Here is an 18,328-nt window from a genome sequence, read left to right as displayed (position 1 = left end):
AGCCCTGAAAAGTTCATGGTTGAACATCACTGGAAAGGATGTTACAAATCTCTTCCTTGTGCTATTTCACTTTTTTAGCTTACCTTATTTCTTATAACTTAGTAAGAAACCAGCGCCAACACCTCTAAAGTTCTTGGCCAAAAACCAAACACCTGCTGTTGACTGAGAATCCAGATAGGCCAATTAGCCAGTAAGGCAATATATTTCTAGACCAGTCTGTGTTTGAATGATGACACTGAAACTGTCCTATTGGTCAACTTCATTAACTTGTAGGTTGTTTAATTCATGTTTCAAATGGATTCATGGGAGATCTTCTAACAAACAACTGATTTTATGATGACTACTCACAAAATAGTCCACAAAATCTTATTCCTTGAACTTATGGAAAAATTCAAATGTCATTCCAAATAAATACAGACTTAAAATAATTAAGTTAGGGATAATGTTGCATTTATGTTGATTTTCCCCATTTACACTTAGGAGACTCTAAGTAAATATCAGTTGAAAAAATAAGGGAGTTGAATGGATGGATTGATTTGCTTTTTCAAAACAGGCAGAAAACTAAATCTCTTTCCATTTTTTTCTCTCTTTAAACTCCGTGTTTCACCAACGGAGATTTTTAGTCTTGTTGCTTTCTTTTTGGTAATAGACTTGAATTTGATCCCCAAATTTTAACGTTGGAAGAAAACTTAATCCAAATGACTGCCCATGCAGGTTTTCCTTGAAAAGAGAGACTACCCAATTTTCCTAACTGTTGACCTTATTAGGCCTCTTGTTCCTAGAGACTCATTCCTACTATTTGTTCCCATTGCTCATCTTAACTCAGTAGGTATTCTTTTAAAAAGATACATAAAAAGATGGTTCTAGAAGTAGAATGATGTGTTTGAAGAGAGTGTTCTTATACAAAGTATCAAAAGATTAGTATGTTGGATATTAAAATAATTACATGAGAAAATTTTCACCTTTATTTACAACTTTTGACCCAATAACCTATCTATAAACTTCAAATGTTTGTGTATTTCTTTTTATTATACCAATTTATGTGCAAAGAGTTACCTTCTACTTAATATAAATAGAGTCTCATACTAGAAATTCCATGGAATCAAGCCAATCTTTACTTGCATTCCTTCATGTGGATAACTTTCCTTGCGTAGCAAATATGATATCACTTGTAGATAATGTGCTGGCCCTCTCACCATATTCTCTTGAGACTGTTCCAAAGTCCTAATTTGCTTGGTTTGGCATTTCCACAGTCTTCCTTATCTTAGCTCTTTTAAAAATGTACTTAAATTAGTTATTTTGCTGGTTGCTTCCATATTGCTTCATTCAAAATCCAAAATGGAGTTCAAAAGAGAACAAATAAAATTATAGCTTAAGTGCAAACTACATTTCTGAGTATCTGCCAAGTAGACATATCCAATCCAGTGTGTCTCTTCCAGTTCAATGGATTCTCCATTGGACCACCCCTGAAAGTGTCAGTAGTTTTCATGAACCACACAGAACCGTCTCTTAGTTTCCCTTTTACTCTTTATATTACCAACTGCCTATTGAGTACTGTCATTTATGGAGAAGAAAATGTTGAAGAATGTAGAGAATGTAGGGGGTACATATTCAATAGATCTCATGTTACATTTGACTAATATCTTGGCCTCCCCTTTTAATTTCAAAGGTTATATATTTAAAATAATGGCCATTCCACCATATTAAATTATTTTTTTTACAATCCTGTCAATTTATAGCAACACATGAGAAGCATTGATGTAAAAATATTTGCAATTAGAAATTAAAGTCAAAATATAAGGGTAAAAGTAATCTAAAAGGACAGAACAAAACAAAACAAAACAAAACAAAACCCTCCAAACATACTTACTAGTTATAACTTTGAGAGAGATCTAAAAATTATGAAAGCTGAGTTGGCCATTCTTGCTTGTCAGAATAGAAAGTGTTGGAGAAAGAAACTAGATTTTCAATCTCTGTTACTATTATATGTTATAGAAAAGTTTATCCTTTTGTTCTAATGGAAACTTTATTAAGATTTCCAAGGATACTGATAATGTACACATCAGTTCCTGCAGATAGGAACAGATAGCATGGGTCTTTCAAACATCTACATTAAAAGAAAAAGAAAGAAAAGAAATGAAACAAAAGGAAGGAAGGAAGGGAGGGAGGGAGGGAGGGAGGGAGGAAGGAAGGAAGTAGGAAAGAGAAAAGAGAAAAAGTTGAGAATTAGCTTGACAGCAGGCAGTATTGCCTTATATTTGCTGGTCCTTCCCTAGCTGTCCCAGTCTCCTGACCAACCCATGCAGAGAAATGAAGAAACAGTGTGGTTCCTCCTATCTTTCTCTTTCAGTTCTTCCTTCTAATGTTCAAGTTAGATGAGCACATGACTATCATTGTATCTCTATATCTTCCACTGAGAAGTGGCAAAACTACTGGCCTTGGGAATAGAAGGAAGACCATAAGAGAAAGAGAGGTGGCAGGGAAATTGGAGCGGGCATGTCTCTATCTTAAAGCCACTGCTGAGCTTACACCACAGTATTTCGGTGTCTGTAGGGTGGAGGAGGCAGCACGGTGCCTGGCTTCAGCGAGAACTCAGAGAGGTATTCAGGATTCTCTGCCACAATAGGCCGGATCCGTCCATTTTGTTTATAAAAATATTTTGTGCTGTACTCCTGCAGGTAGTCTGGGTGTTGAAGGGTGCTCCGGGGTGGCAGGCTGTGGTTCCAGTAGTCAGGGTTGTCGAATGCTTTCTTGGCCTTCTCTGGCACAGACAGTACATTGTTCTTCAGGTACCCGGCATTCCCCAATGCGTTGGCAAAGGTGTTGAGGTACAGTGGCTCATTCACATACTCATCCTCTGCCTTGGGTGGACCTTTGGAAGCATTGTGATATTCAGGATTATCCAAAGCTTGAAGGTCTCCATTTTTTCTCCGAGAAACAAAAGGGTTCTCTTCCACAGGGTTCAGGTATTCTGATGGGATACAAAAATATCAGTTAACATCCACTTTCTGGAAAATGTTTATACAGTATGGTTAGCTTCCTGTTTTAGAACAATAAAGCCACAGATTTGTTTTCATGAATTCTCACAAAAACTATTTTGTTGATTACTTGTGTTGATTGCTTGGTTGATTACTTTTGTCATATGAAAAAAAGAGTGGGTGGGCCAAAACTCTTAATGACTAAACAAGGCACCACAGGCCAGAAGCAGAGTTCCTGTCCCCTAAATTGTTCCTTTTTCCTCCTAATTGTATTTTTATCTCCTGTACATGAGGCCACTTGTTTAAACACTTCTGTTTTCTAAAAGTCAAAATTCTTTCTGTTGGAAAATAAAATAATCTATCAGGGTTAAAAAGCTTTTAAATGTGAAGAAATTGGAATTTTCAAAGGGTATCGAAACAACAAAATGTCAATAGCTTAAGATGAATGGATGAAGTGAAGGAATAGCAGTTTTTAGTCTGTGTGGTTTGCTGTGATGCTCATATAGGTAAAATAGATTTGATTACAGATGTTTCATAGAACGCTATATAGGAAAAGAATGTTTCTATATGAAAAGAACGCTATATAGGAAAAGATGTTTCTATAGGAAAAGAAACATCTAAGGAAAAGACTTGACTGATAAAAATATCTGATGGACATCTAACATCACTAAATTGACTTGCTTGACAATACATATGCTTAAGAATAAAGTATAATTACAGCATTTACTTCCAATGGCTGACTGTAATCACAAAGTAGCTAGCTATTAGTTTGAATCATATGAAACGACTGTTTTATAGGTGGAAACCAGATATAGAATGGCTATTTTGTATGATTCCATCTAACAAATCAATATGGAATAGGAATTGATCCAGAATTTTTAAAAAAGTTGTTAACCAATGCTGTTCTCCTTAAATTTAATCCCATCTCTATGTGTATGGTATAGACATATACATACAGGAGACCCTCTTTTTGTTCTCTTTTAGTGTATACACAGAAATGACACTTTAGCTATTCCTATCTTGATGTTGGGCCAGGGAAAGGGCACAATTGTTAACATGTCACCATTCTGAAACAAACTATCTACCCTCGATACTTAGCCTGACAAGTAGAGGGAGAAAAAAAACAAAAGCAAATCCCTCATCAACTCAGGGTTACTTTTCCCTGGATACAGGACTGCTGGATATGGTTAAGTATTTATCATCCTGTGCAAGTTAAAACACATTAATGACTAATCCACAATAATATACAGGAATTACAGGAACTAACATCATCCTCACAACAATACTGTGAGTGAGGAAGGACGAGCTGTATTTTTTCAACTTTATAAACAGAAGACTTAGATTAAATGATGTATGAAGAATACAACTAGTATTGAACTAGAATTCAGATCTAAAATTCCTATTGAGCAATCTTCTTGTTCTACTGAACTTTTTTTATTACTGTCCCTAAAGAAGTAGGGAGAACTTCTCACTTCATAACATGTTGGACTTTGAATGGTTCTCAAAGCAACTGTCATTTTAAGAAAAATGTATGTATTCGAGTCTCTCACGGTTTGCCTCCCTCCCTCTTCCCAACTATTTTTCCCATTCTCCTCCCCCATGGTCCTCTGTTAAGTTTCTCCTAATCCACTTATAAGTGAAAACATATGGTATCTGTCTTGAATACTGAGAAAAAACTGAGGGCTGATGGGGGTGGGGGAGAGGGGAAGGGGGGTGATGGGCATGGAGGAGGGCACTTGTTGGGATGAGCACTGGCTGTTATATGGAAGCCAACTTGCCAATAAACTATGAAAGAAAGAAAAGAAAAAAAAAAAAAAGAAAAATGTATGTAAAACTTACAAGGGAGGCAGAATTTGATTTTCCTTACCAGAGTCCTGAAACCTCTTGACTAAAAGTAGAGGAGTATCTATACTAAAATTCTCTACTCTCTGAGAAGTAGACTAGAGCCCAAAAATCTTTTATGGAAACTTGTATTCAGAGACAGAAATGTAGAAAGGCTCTACAGTGAGTCTATTTTGGCTGGCTTGTGTTTTTCTTAGAAAGGTCATGTTACTTTCCCCAAGGCAATCTACTTATCTATGTCCTGATGCAAACTTGCATAGTCCTGCAGCTACAAATGAAGAAGCAACTCTATGATTGAGCTGAGAATCTTCCCAGAGAGCATTCTACTTGTAGGGGAATTTGCCAAGTTTTCTCAAAATCTACATTTGTGTCACTACTAGGCTGCTTTCCAATTCTTCCAAATCATCCAATTCTTCAATACAGTTATGTCATTACATACATATAGATAGATAAACTTTAATAGGTTATTTATAATTTGAACTTAGGGATCCTTAGTTGCATTTTATAAAGGTGAATGTAACCATATAAACAGGAACATGATGGACCCTCATAGAGAATCTTAAAGTTTGCTTGACATTGAAGACTCTAAGACACAATAATCAGTTCTTAATAACAATCATCCATCTTCTCCTTTTTGTGATGCTGTTAACATGGAAGGAAAGTGGCTTTTTCAAAAATGAAATGTCATTTGATTTGTATGTCTAACATTTCTACTACCAACTTTGTAAAGTTATTGCTGCTTTGTGGAACCACAAACTGAATATTTTTAAGACATGATGGTATACATATAAGTCAACGCAGTGTCACAACTTTAAGGTTTGAAATGTGGTCACACAAGGAATCATAATATCCTATAATAAACAAAGCCATTCTGATGACACAAAATTTTAAAGAATTGACCAAATCTTTTATCGATGCCATCAAAATATCAGTCTTTCTGAACTCCACAATGAGTCCAATAAAGTAATGGTTTTGAAATCTTGTAGTATGTTACCCGACTCAAGTATTTCAATACAGAGATCAGTGCTTCTCAAGCTATGCATAAAGGTTGTGTAGGAATCTTGTTAAAATGCAGATTCCTATTCAGGTGGTGCCTGAGATTTTGATTTCTAAAATATCAGAATGTAATTCTGGATGATATAATGCTGGATATAATGCTGTCGACTTGGATAGCATACTACATAGAACAGCGCCTTGGGCCTTTTCTGGGTCACAGATGCTCCCCAGTCCAGTGGTTTGGCGATTTCCCTTCTATACTTTGCTTATTTTGATGGAAGTGAATTTTGAATGGCAGTCATTTCTGAACATTCTGTTTGTACCTTGTTTAGGTTTATTTCGCATGGGGGTCATGTAACCTTCTTCATCCAGCTCTCCTCGTGGGCTCCGTTCCAGGGCAAACACAGTGGGGTCAGCGCTGTATCTCTGGGTGCTGCTATCCTCTTGAATGTGGGGTGCCACTGGCTTGCGTAGGGTGCCGTTGCAGCATGAATCATCAAAAATCTCGGCTGTGGCTCCCTGAGCAACTGGCGCTTCTGGGATTGTGCTGGTCGTGGCTCTGTAGGGCACAGGAATGCCTTGCTCTGCAGCAAACCCCCCGTCTCGGTATACAAACTGGTTCTGTCAATAGTAGGTAAAGACACATTTAGATGGCCGCTATTATTAGCAATAGTTGTAAAAAAAAAAAAAACCAAAAGGCATGAAATCTTGTCTTTTAGATAAAAGTCAGAGTGTCTTAATTTAGTTCTCTCCTTGAATGGTTAACACGCTTGGGTTATAAACGCCTAAAGTTCCAAATTTTTTTTTAATGTAAAATCATGAGGAAACAATTCGGATATACAAATTTAAATTTTACTGACCACTTAACAAATGACCTAATAAAAAGTATTTCATGTTATTTCCCCACAGGTGCCGATTTTTTATATAAAATTCAAATTTCATGACAAAAGAAAATGCTATTAATTGTCAACAGTCACTATTAAGAACAGAAGCACAGTGATGCCAAAGGGATGATAATATTTCCTTATTGCCTTCTCTTCTGTGGTCATTCTGACTTAGAGTCTCCAACTACCTAACTAGTGAATCTTCACGGAGACTCTGACTTTTTAGCACACAACCTATAATCATGGGGGAGGAGAGGGGGAAGTAACCTCTTCAACTGGAAGCACAATTTATGAGTCCAGGTAAATCCCTCAGGTAAAAATCAAAAGCTACTGTTGATGCATGATATCTCACCTTTGGATTATCTACTGAGAAAAACATATCCACAAAGCCACAATCTACAGCAAATTCTTAACTCACTGTTGGCAAAAGCAAAATGAAGAAATTATGGGGAGACACGAGAGAAGAAACATGGTAAGTGAAGACCAAAAATACAAAAAGATGAAGGTTGATTGTGAAATACTTACTCCTGACATGGGGGTGTAGGCAGGAGGAGGGCTGTGTCCAATTTCACTCTAATGGGAAAGAAAAATGGAATGATGGATATAATAAGAAGTAATATGAATGAAAAGAAAAAAAAAGCCACATGAGTTGTATGAACCAAAGAGGAAAACATGCACAACAGTGAAGTTTGCTAAATGGTAAAATTTTTATGTATTCTGACTACATGTGAGTTTATTTATGTGTTTTGATAATATTAAATATTTTTAATTCAATTCCTGAAAGAAAAATTATACAGAAAAAGTAAAATTTTTAAATGGATTAAAAACTATGTTGACCATATTTTTCTGGTCAACTCTAGAAGAAAGATAAATAATTAAATAAATATAGTTTTAAATAAAGAACCATCTCCTTCCTTACATGTTATGACTGAAATGGCCACATACCACAGCATTGGTTTTCCCTTGTAAAAAGAATCTTATCTAGAAGGAGATAGAAGCAAATTTCAATTTTTCTTGAATAATTTTTATTATCAAGTTACATTTATTTTTCACCATTTCATCAACGGGTCAACTTCTTAGTCTTTCCATTTAAAAAGGTGCATACTAGCAAAGCATGAGACTCTTAAAATATAGAGAACAAGTTAAGGGTTCCTAGAGGGGGGGTGGATGGCAGGATGGGCTAACTCAGTGATGGGCATTAAGGAGGGCACTTGTTGGAATGAGCACTAGGTGTTATATGAAAGTGATGAATCATTGGGTTCTACTCCTGAAACCAATACTACAAGGTATGTTAACTAACTTGAATTTAAATAAATACACTAAAAAATTAAAAGGTACACACTATTTTCTCTTCAAAAGTTTTATTTTTTGTAACTTAAAAAAATACAGAAGGAAATCTTGAAAATTTAATGCCCTTCCTGGAAATATGCTTTACGCACATTATTTTCATGTATTTAAAATCCATTAAAATTAGATTTCAGTTAAAAAACAAAAGGCATTTGGGGCTCTTGGGTGGCTCAGTCAGTTAAGCATCCTGCTTCAGCTCAGGTCATGATCTCATGGTTTGTGAGCTCAAGCCCCACACTGGACTCTGTACTGACAGCTCAGAACCTGAAGCCTGCTTCGGATTCTGTATCTCCCTCTCTCTCTGCCCACCCCCTGCCCCGCTCTGTCTGTCTCTTTCTCAAAAAATAAACATTAAAAAAAAGGCATCTGTACTCTTAGAGCTTAATACTCCATCCTATGGGTTAAATAAAAGTGGATATAAAAATATGATAAAATATTAAGGACAATATTCCTTAGGGTAAATAGACAGTGTTGTGTGAATATCAACACCATTTCTTAATATATATATCCATTAAATACATTTTTTTTTTGAGAACCTTAGCCTACTAGACTAGGCACTTTTCTAGACACTGGAGATCATGAATAATGCTGGTAAAAACAATTGATCTTATGAAGCTTGCATTTTCTGTATACATGTATGAAACCTGGCTAAATATTATTGTTTTTACAATTTAGAGATTCATAAAACAATCTAAGGGTAATGCGGTTCCATGGAGATTAACTGTTTAATGTAAATTAATAACAACTGGATAACACAATTTCCTATAATTAACTTGGTGTCCTGGAATAATCAAGGGACAAGGTGTGAACTCTTACGTTAAGCTTACATTTCAACTCTCCTCATAATGGAGTCATTTACATGATGATATAGAAAATATTAATCTCTTTCCTTCTCTAATGACATAACTAGAAACGTATTGACGATCACGATGTGGAAAGTTAGAGAGATATTTAATATACTACGTATAGGAGGTAGTATTGTCTAGTGGACCATTGTTGTATGATTTGTTAGATCTCTGAGCCCCAGTCCCAGTCACAAGTGATGTGGTCAGTCATGAAACATCTCAGACCCTCATTTTTATCCTCGACCTCTCTCTACCTTATTCTTAGTGAATACAAAGTAAGATGGTTTATCCAAATGGACTTTGTAAGCTCTGCACTACTATCCAAATGTAGAGAATATAAAAAATTAAATATTCACATCTACTAAATCAGATTTTTAAAGTCAAGCAATCAAAATGCCAGAGCTACTCATCAAGGATACATTAAAAAAAATGTTTCCCTCTTTTCTACATCACCTTAAATATAGGTATATTTTGTTATCCTTTAGAAATTAAGTTAAATATATTTGCTCATAAAACATGAGAGGAATCTGCTGCCTGTGATATACAAAATAGAGGGATGGTATGGGAAAAATACAACTGTCTAGTGGAACTTTATCTTGGTCTTGCCTATCATTAAACCCTGATTATTGAGCAAGACTTTAACAAATATTGAAGGCAAAGGAACTGTGGAAGATGCTGGAGATACCATTAGACACGAGGAGAGACATGACCACTGGCCTTTTGCAATTTACACTGAATGATCAAATATTACCTGAGATTATTAGAAGAAAATTTGCAAGAATAAAATGAAGCTGTGGTGAATTTATCTGAATTTTAAGATTACATACTGTAAGAAAGATATTCCAAAATATTAGTGATTACTGCTGTTCCTCTGGCCTCTTACCTTCCAACAATTGCTGTATTGGTTCATGTTTGACTAGAATCACATCATAGGAAACAGCACTGATTGCTGTACATTTTGCATTTTATAAAACTTGAGGCATAGATGACCAAAGGAACAACTTGCAAGTCATTCTTCATCAGGAAATACTTTATTATATATATTCATTATCTGGGCTAGACTGGCTTCAATTGTAAAGACATCGTGTTAAAAATAACTAGCTCTATTGAAGAGAGGCCTTGCCATATTAGAATGCAGGCACTGTCTCTCCTTTGACAAGTCTTTCCATCAGCAACCTGCCAAAACTGTATGTGGACATACTGCCAGATACCATCACAGTAATAGGAGTGTCTTCATGCTTTTCCTAGTTTTCTGCATTAAAATGGAAAAAAAATGCTAAGCAAAGTCCCTTAAGCATTCATTGTTTTTAGGGTTACTGGCTGCTTTTTATTTTTCTGTTTCCATTTTTTCATTTGCTTTTTTTTTTCTGTTTTCCATGATAAAAAGCACCTCATTCATTTCCCCCTGGAAGGGCAATGCAGCTACAAGGGAACATCTGTGAGGCCAATTAGCTGGGCTGGAAATGTGATATAATTGTTGTTTAAATATATTTAAATTACATGTTAATCACTATGTCATAATTTATAGGCTTTGAAAATAACTTTTTGTACTTGAGAGCCAAGCCAGATTTTACTTGTTTTTGCTGTTTTTAGTTTGTAACAAGCTCTTCTCATTCCCCGCCCTCTCCCCCCAATTCCCCACACTTGAAGAGCTGAACTTTTAATATCAGGAATGACAGCTGCAAGCAAATTGGTGGAGGAAAAATTAAGATCCCCACAGTCAGAACGAGCTGGAGTGACCTTAAAGTTTTAAGCAGAACAAAGCAGTGCTCTTAGTTTAAAGGCTTTTGTTTTTTCATTGTTCCACTTTCTGCTGTCCATCAAAGCCCAGCTTTGTGGATCTCCTGGAAGCACTGGGTGCATCTGTTCAATTAGCTGGTGAGGGGATTTACTGTCAGCAGGACAGAGATAGAAAGAGGTTGGTTATAAACTGGCAGGTGATAGGGGAGTTTGTTTCTGGGGGATTTGTAACAGTGATAGAGTCAAGTCTAATTTTGTGGCCCTGTCACTGGGACATTGTATGATTAACTTGGACTGAAATGCCAGAGGTTATAGAAAGGCAAATATCAGCACATATATCAAATACAGTATTAAATGCACTGTACATACATCATGTCATGAAGTTTATGTATCAGCTGAATGATAAAAATACAAAAACTTTGTCTTATTACATGCACTGCATTTCTCTTATTCATTAAAACATCATATTGTTAAATATTGCTCCTGGGAAATTTTAAATTGTTAACCAGATGGATTTCCTCTTTAATATTTTTAAAAATATCATGCAAATCTATGTTCTTAGGAAACAAAGTACGTGCTTAATGACAAACTTCTACCTAAATTAAACATGCACTTAATGAGAATTTGTTCTGTTTTTTATCTTCAGATAATTGTTCCTATCAATATCAACTATAGGATTAAAGTTTCTAGGGCCAAGAAATACTCTAAATCCTTTTAACTAAAACAGAGTGTATCTCTGTAACATGTTACCAATTCATTAGCACTAACCTATTACCAAGCACTTCCACGTGTCACTATTAAGGGTTCTCAATCTTTTCTCTTCCTTGTCATGTACTCAACCCTCTGATGGGCATTTTCGCATTTCACATTTTTACAGGTGAGGTAGTAGACACATAAAATGGTTTTTGCATTATGTACATTTTCTGATGTATAGGTGTAACATTTTTTCACAACTGAGTTCAACATACCAGAGTTTGAGACATACAGATTTAGGATCTTCATTTTTCATAAAGCATTCAGAGGAAAGCAAACAAAATGTGTCCATAGACAAAAAGTGAGTAAGAATTGAGAGAAACCAAATAAATCTAGGGAGCTGGCTCACACACATGTACACACACACATATGTACATACAAATTACACCAAACATCTTTTGTCTATTTATGTATGGACTCATCTATCTACTTGGTATGATTATGTGAGATGGTTCTTTTTGGATCAAGAAGAATAAGCTTCCAGTTAGAAAATAAAGTCATGGGATGTAATAAAGAGCATGGAGAATATAGTCAATAATGCACATTAATTTTTCAAGGTGACAGATGATAACTACAACTTTTTGTGCTGATTATTTCACAATGTATATAAGTGTCAAATCACTATATTGTACACCTGAAAGTAATATGTATTGTATGTCAATTAAACTTCAATAAAAAACATGGATGTTGTTATAGATATTGTAAGAAAAAAACCTGTGTCTTTGATAATCAAGAAAAAAAGCAATTGGGAACACCATGAGAAATATAACTACACTCCAAATTTAAGAATCAAACATAAAGCAAATTTAAACATGGGATAATTCAGACTCATTAATGAAGAAGAAGAAAAAAAATCACCCTGAAGAAAAAAATAGAAAAATAAATACATTTAAAGGTTTTACTCTATCACTCACAAAATAAATAAATTAGCAATAATGATATAATAAATAAAAAATATATATAATGTTAAATAAATAGATAAACAAATAGTTAATAATGAGCCTGTGATTCAGTTGAAAGAATATTAACTTGGGATCTTATCCTTTGTTCATTTTTCATTAACCCTGGAACATCTTATCTCTCTTGTATGTCTCATCTGCTCTATTACTGAAAAGAATTTTTAATAAAGAGAAGCTATGAATGGAATCAGTAAATATGAATGGGAGTCAATTCAGAATTTACAAGTATAGAGGCATGGTGCCTTTTATCACCATTAATAATTCTACTCTCCTAACTCAGGTCTTGAAGTCCAATTAATCACAATATCTATTCTGTTTCATAGATGAATAAATGACTTCTTTTAGGCAAATTGAGAAACAGGAAGAGAGACTAAACTACCATACGCCTGAGATTATTTTAGGTTTTATTTATTCTCATAACCTTTCAAGGTATATATCATTACTAAAAATCATGGTATCCATTTTACAGATGAGAAGACGGAGGACGATAGAAGATATAAGTTCCTCCCATGTACACACACCCATTAGTGGCTATCTAAATCTATTACCCTTTTATTATGCCACATGTAGATTTTTACATTTAACATTGCTTTTCTCTCCTATCTGTAATCTCTCTCTGCCCCTGCATAATGCTTCAACTCTTCTCTCAAATGAGTTCTCATGATTTTTTTTCTTGTGAAAAATTAATTTCAAGGAGGACTTTGACTCACTAGCCTTAACTACAAAATACTAACTTTGTAGTATCGCTCCTGCCAGCTTATTTGCATTTTAAGTAACTACAACAACTTAAGCTGCAAAAGAAACTGTATGTAGAATGTGAAGAGCTCACAGAGGAGATGATGGATAGATAGATAGATATAGATAGATAGATAGATAGATAGATCCAAATATTTTCCATGACAGCACAATTGCTTATGATTTATTACTCCTACTCCATGGCTTAGTCAATAAATTCCTCTTCCAACTTGACTAAAGGTAAGTAAACTATTATATCTCCAATAAATAATTCCTATACTCTTTCCAAATATCAGTAAAACAAGAGGATATTCCCCTTTAAAATATTCATGGCTCAATGAGTCAATAAAATGAAGCTGAAAATTCCTCATTTTGTACCTCTTTTGCTTTAAGTCTCTGCTGCTGTTATATGAAAAAATCAAAGGACATTATTAGCACAGTCAAAAAAGAAAGGGCATAAAGAAACATGATTTTACATAAGTGCCAACATTCCTTAGCTTCATTCAAGATAAACAGTAAGGCTTTTCTCACCCTTCTTGAGATTAGTAATCACATAGAATTTATATCTCTTCATCCTGGTGCATATTCTAAAGGTTTTTTTGTTGGTTGGTTCATTGGTTGGTTTCCTGCTATTTTTTTTTTTTTTTTTTGCAGGTCTCTCTTTCTTTTTGGAAGTGTGTTATGGTATTTAAATCTGTTTCCTAATTACCACTTAGCTTCTTATTAACACATGCTGCTGGAAATCTAAAGAGAACTAGGAGGTTTCTTAAAGACCTCTCACCGGTTCATTTCAGTTAGAAAAAGTTTGGTTATTTTTCCTAATTTTTTTAACCTGTCCTTAAGAACATTTGGTTCAACTGTAGTATCTATGTTTGAGTAAAAATGAGATCATTAAGATTTTACCATGTCCAAATTCTTGGGAAATCTGACAAAGTCTTCAAGTGAATCCTAAAATTGCCTCTCGGCTTGAGTGTTTCACAGCCTCTCATGAAGATTATTTATGAAGACATCTTAGTACATGGACAATGCATTGATGTCAGGAAACTCTGAAGACAACACATGCACAGTCTGAAACAAGTGGTCACCTGTGGGCTTCTACCATGAAAGTTGTGTTCTTGAACATTTTGCCACTATGCCATGTGACCTTTAACAAACTCCTTAATCTATTGGGCTCCCAGTTTATTTATCTCTGAAAAGAAAAACTGGACTAGGTAGTGAGAAAAATCACTTTTAACTGACAAATTATTTGTATGTAAAATGAATATTCTGCCTTAAGCATACACCATTGATTGTTAAATACTGTAAAATGTGATTAACAGGAAAGCAAAGGTGTCTTACACATAAATCTTTTCAAAGTATATGAAGGACCTTTTCTTTCTTTCTTTTTATAAATGGAGTATTTATAAATTATCATTTGGCCTATATACAATATATGATTATATATTATTGGGAAATAAGACCATGTTTGGATGGTGACTAATGAAAATACAACTGTAAAATAAAGTGTTATAGTTTAAACCTTTCATTCTACAGATGAAACACTGATTCTCTAAGAGGTTAGGTGAATTGGTCAAATCACATGTCTGACAGTACTAGAAACAGGGTTCCCAGACTCTCCATCTAATGTATATCCCATTATACATTACAGCCTCAAACTGGCATTTAATAAATGATAAAAGTCAGTTTTAGAAGTATGTTTTTAATGTTTTTTTCTGATCAATATAATTTCCTTACTATAGCCAAAAGCCTTAACCATGATGGCATTTGGTTTCAGTTGAATTATATATTGATATACTCTTAAAGTGAATATAATGGTGCTTTGATTATAAGACAGAAGCCAATTTTTTCTATTTAATAGATTATAAGTTTATTAGACAAAAGGAATATCCTAATAGTATTAAATACTTTGATAAAAGTTATCCACACACAGATTAATTAAAAGCAGTATTTATTAAAGTAGTACTTTAATTACAAAACAAATTGCCCTCCACAGAGGGATGTTAAATGTTATTTAAACATTATAGCTCTAAAAGCTAGTAATTAAAAATAAATGTATATTGACTGTTGAATCCATATAAATTATTTTTGTATTTATGCAATGCATTTTTATTAATATTGTATTTAATACTTTAATATTGTATTTATATTGAATTTAATATTTAAAAATAAAGTCATTTATATATTTCTTTTATATTTATACAAGATATTGATTTTTATATTTATATAAGTACTGATCATGTATATATATCCATACATAATAAGCTTATTAGTTGATATATTTTTACCTTTAAATGCTTATTTATAGCTATATCTACCTATTTCTATGACTATAGATGAGGTAATGTTTGGGATTATAGAAATTATTTAAAAAATTAAGTTAAAAAATTAAGTATAGGCAGGTTTGAGAATAAGAAAAGCCAAAAACTAAGCACTATGAATTTCAATGCCATAACTTTAGAATTCAAAATGCTATGCCTTGGCCTGAGTATTACATACTTCTGTTTGTACTATTAGTAAGGACTTAAATTACAATTTTAGGTTTTGTGTGTGTGTGCGCGCACACATACAAATGTGTATGCATGTGTATATGTATTCATCACACAGTAAGAAAATTAATAGTTTAAAACAAAACAAAAAAAACACAGAGGCTTACTTAACCCATTCAAACTAACGCTTTTTACTTTTTAGTAAAAGTAAAAAGTACTGCCAAATCATATGTAGGCTTGTTTTGTTTTTACTATTTTTCTCATGTGCATATCATTTATCAGCAAATGAATCTTGTTCACTAAAACACTATGTATGAGAGTTCTATTTAGAAGTATCTTTTTCGTGGTTGTTTGGAGTTTTCTTTTACTTGCAAATAATGTCGCAATAGTGAAATATTTTATATTTCAATCTCCTCCTTAGCAATAATCCAAGCTTCAGAAATTTTATTACATACTTAAAATAACAATAATAGTTATCTTGAGCAATCTACATGTGCAAATGTAAAAAACGTGAAGGACATAGTTGTGTACTAAGAGATGGAAAGCAGTATTACAGGAAGTAGAATTACATATTTTATAAATATAATTTTGGCATGTAGATTTTATTTAGAATCTTAAAAAATAGGTGTTGAGAATAAGCAAACAACAAAAGACAGATAAGCCTTACAGTTTTCATTTCATTTCAGTATGGACCAGGGTGGAAATATCTTCAGTTACGCTAGTATGTGCAAACTGTTTGCGAAATGAAAAGTGAATTTGTAACAATGGCTGATTCATCCAACTACTGCTCTTTAAGCTACAAGGGTGGCAACAGCTGTTCTGTGAGTAAAAAGACTTTGAATGGTCCACCTGGAATTAGGACAGCTGGTCCATGAGAGCTGATCTGAATAATGTACTGTGGATATTCGGGTACAGCTACAGACAGAGCAAACAGCACATGGCTGTCCCATCAGCCCAGAGCAAACACCAGTTACATTTTGCAGAAACAGGATGGTATTTACAACTGATCTGAGCCAAAATGAATATCAGATTGAAGGTAGCACCCCAAGAGAAAAGAGCTCTTCCCAAGAGCTACTTGTTGATTATAGTCTAAGCAGTTTTACCATGTTCAAAAAGCCCCCAAATTTGATTTTGCTGCATATAAAAAGGGAGAAGGAAATATATACCTTCCTGCACCTATTTGTGAACCACATTGGAATTTCCTAAAACTAAAAAAAACAAAAAGAAAAAAATGACCACAGTTCTTCTTAGTTTCCCATTTACACTCTTTGCTGCCAAAGTCAACTTAAGTTAGTCAGGACCATGACTGTAATATTTTCCTTTTAAATTCTAAAATGGCTGACACTTCAATAAAAAAAACAAAACATGTAAAATATATAATAAACCTCAAATAAGAGAGCTTAACTTAAATCTGATAAGGATGCCAGGGATCATCCAATCACATTCTATCTTCAGCTACGGTAATAGAGATGACCAGAGATTTTCCTCCAAGTCACACAACTAGTTACTAACAAACCAAACTCAATAGGCCTAATTAGGAAATATGTTTACGGTTTATTATGGGGAGAAAAACATCTATTTGATGTCCTTTGAATATGTCTGCCTGAGTCAGGGGAAACATAGGTGAAACTCTAAAGCAGAGGAGGTCTGATCTCAATGTTTCCTCACCATGGTTGACTTCTTAATTTCTGTCCCAGGATCATTTACTCCTTCCTAACAGACTCTAGAGTCCATGGATTCCTGCCCTGGTTATGTTGGAAATGAGACTATATCTATATCCTCCCCTCACAGAGGGTGTACCATTCTGATCCAGTAACTCACACTTTGAAACATCCTCTCATATACACTCTCATCCTTTCCTCAGGAATTTGTCTGTAACTAAGACAGTGGGGATCTCTTTAGTCTGAATAATGTGAGGGAATTTTCTCAAATCAGTACTAGTAGGTCATAATGGCCCTGCCTCAGGTAACATTGAACTATTGAATACCAACCCTCACCCATGTAATGAACCACTGGCCTGGTATCTCTACTAGAACATTCCATGGCATTTCACTTTTTCAAAACTGAAATGAACATCTTTTTTCCCTACACTGAATCTAACTTTCTTACCTTTCTTGGTTTAGTGGACTTTATCAACAATTTACCTATCTTTGTATCATCTGTTTACTTCTCCTATGTCTTATTCTTCATATTTAAGCATCTAAGGTCTATCCATTCAAATGTCTTAACATCTCAAGAATCCAACCATTTTCTCCACGTTCATTGGTACTATTTTAGTTGTGGTTAAGGTGCCATATAATTTATCCTTCTAACTGGGATCCTTTGAGGGTAATACAAAATACTATTGGTAATTAAACCACAATAATAGGAGTAAATTAGGACTCTCTAGGAAAAATAGGTACATATAATAGACTTAATTATGACATGATTTCTTGCCTAGAGCAACTTTAAGAATTGTCTAACTCATCTCCTGTATCTTAGTCCTTTCTTTCACTCCAATCTAATATTCACAATTTATCTCCCTACTTAAAAGACACTGCAAGGGCCCTCTTGCCTCCGGCTAAAGCAAATCTCAATTTCTTGTGCACTGAAGACGTTTGGCAGCTATTGTCTTTGCCAATTTCTCTAGCCTCACTTTCTCCTCACAAGCCTTCAGTAAAATATATTAGAGCACTTCCTATGAGGGTCCACTCTCTTCCTCACTTCTAGGCATCTGCCCAAACTCTAACAATTTCCTCAATGCTTTCTCTAGCTTCTTCAACT

At 34.4% G+C, this 18,328-nt stretch overlaps 1 protein-coding gene across 1 annotated transcript in view; it reads right to left on the bottom strand.

Annotated features, from left to right (window-relative positions):
- Positions 1-2,483: 2,483 nt before the first annotated feature.
- Positions 2,484-18,328, bottom strand: part of ERBB4 (erb-b2 receptor tyrosine kinase 4) — a 722,586-nt gene continuing 706,741 nt past the window's right edge. Inside the window, exons 29-31 of the mRNA XM_039252967.1 lie at positions 7,226-7,273; positions 6,140-6,437; positions 2,484-2,971 (exon numbers count right to left, since the gene is read on the bottom strand). Coding sequence (XP_039108898.1) covers positions 2,526-2,971; positions 6,140-6,437; positions 7,226-7,273 — 792 coding nt within the window. The 3' untranslated portion in view covers positions 2,484-2,525. The remainder of the gene's footprint in view (positions 2,972-6,139; positions 6,438-7,225; positions 7,274-18,328) is intronic.

This window comes from Hyaena hyaena, unplaced genomic scaffold (assembly GCF_003009895.1).
Source record: "Hyaena hyaena isolate Hyena2069 unplaced genomic scaffold, ASM300989v1 scaffold_435, whole genome shotgun sequence".
Classification (NCBI taxonomy): domain Eukaryota; kingdom Metazoa; phylum Chordata; class Mammalia; order Carnivora; family Hyaenidae; genus Hyaena; species Hyaena hyaena.
Note: the sequence above shows the minus strand (reverse complement) of the source record. Positions and strands in the feature narration are given on the sequence as shown.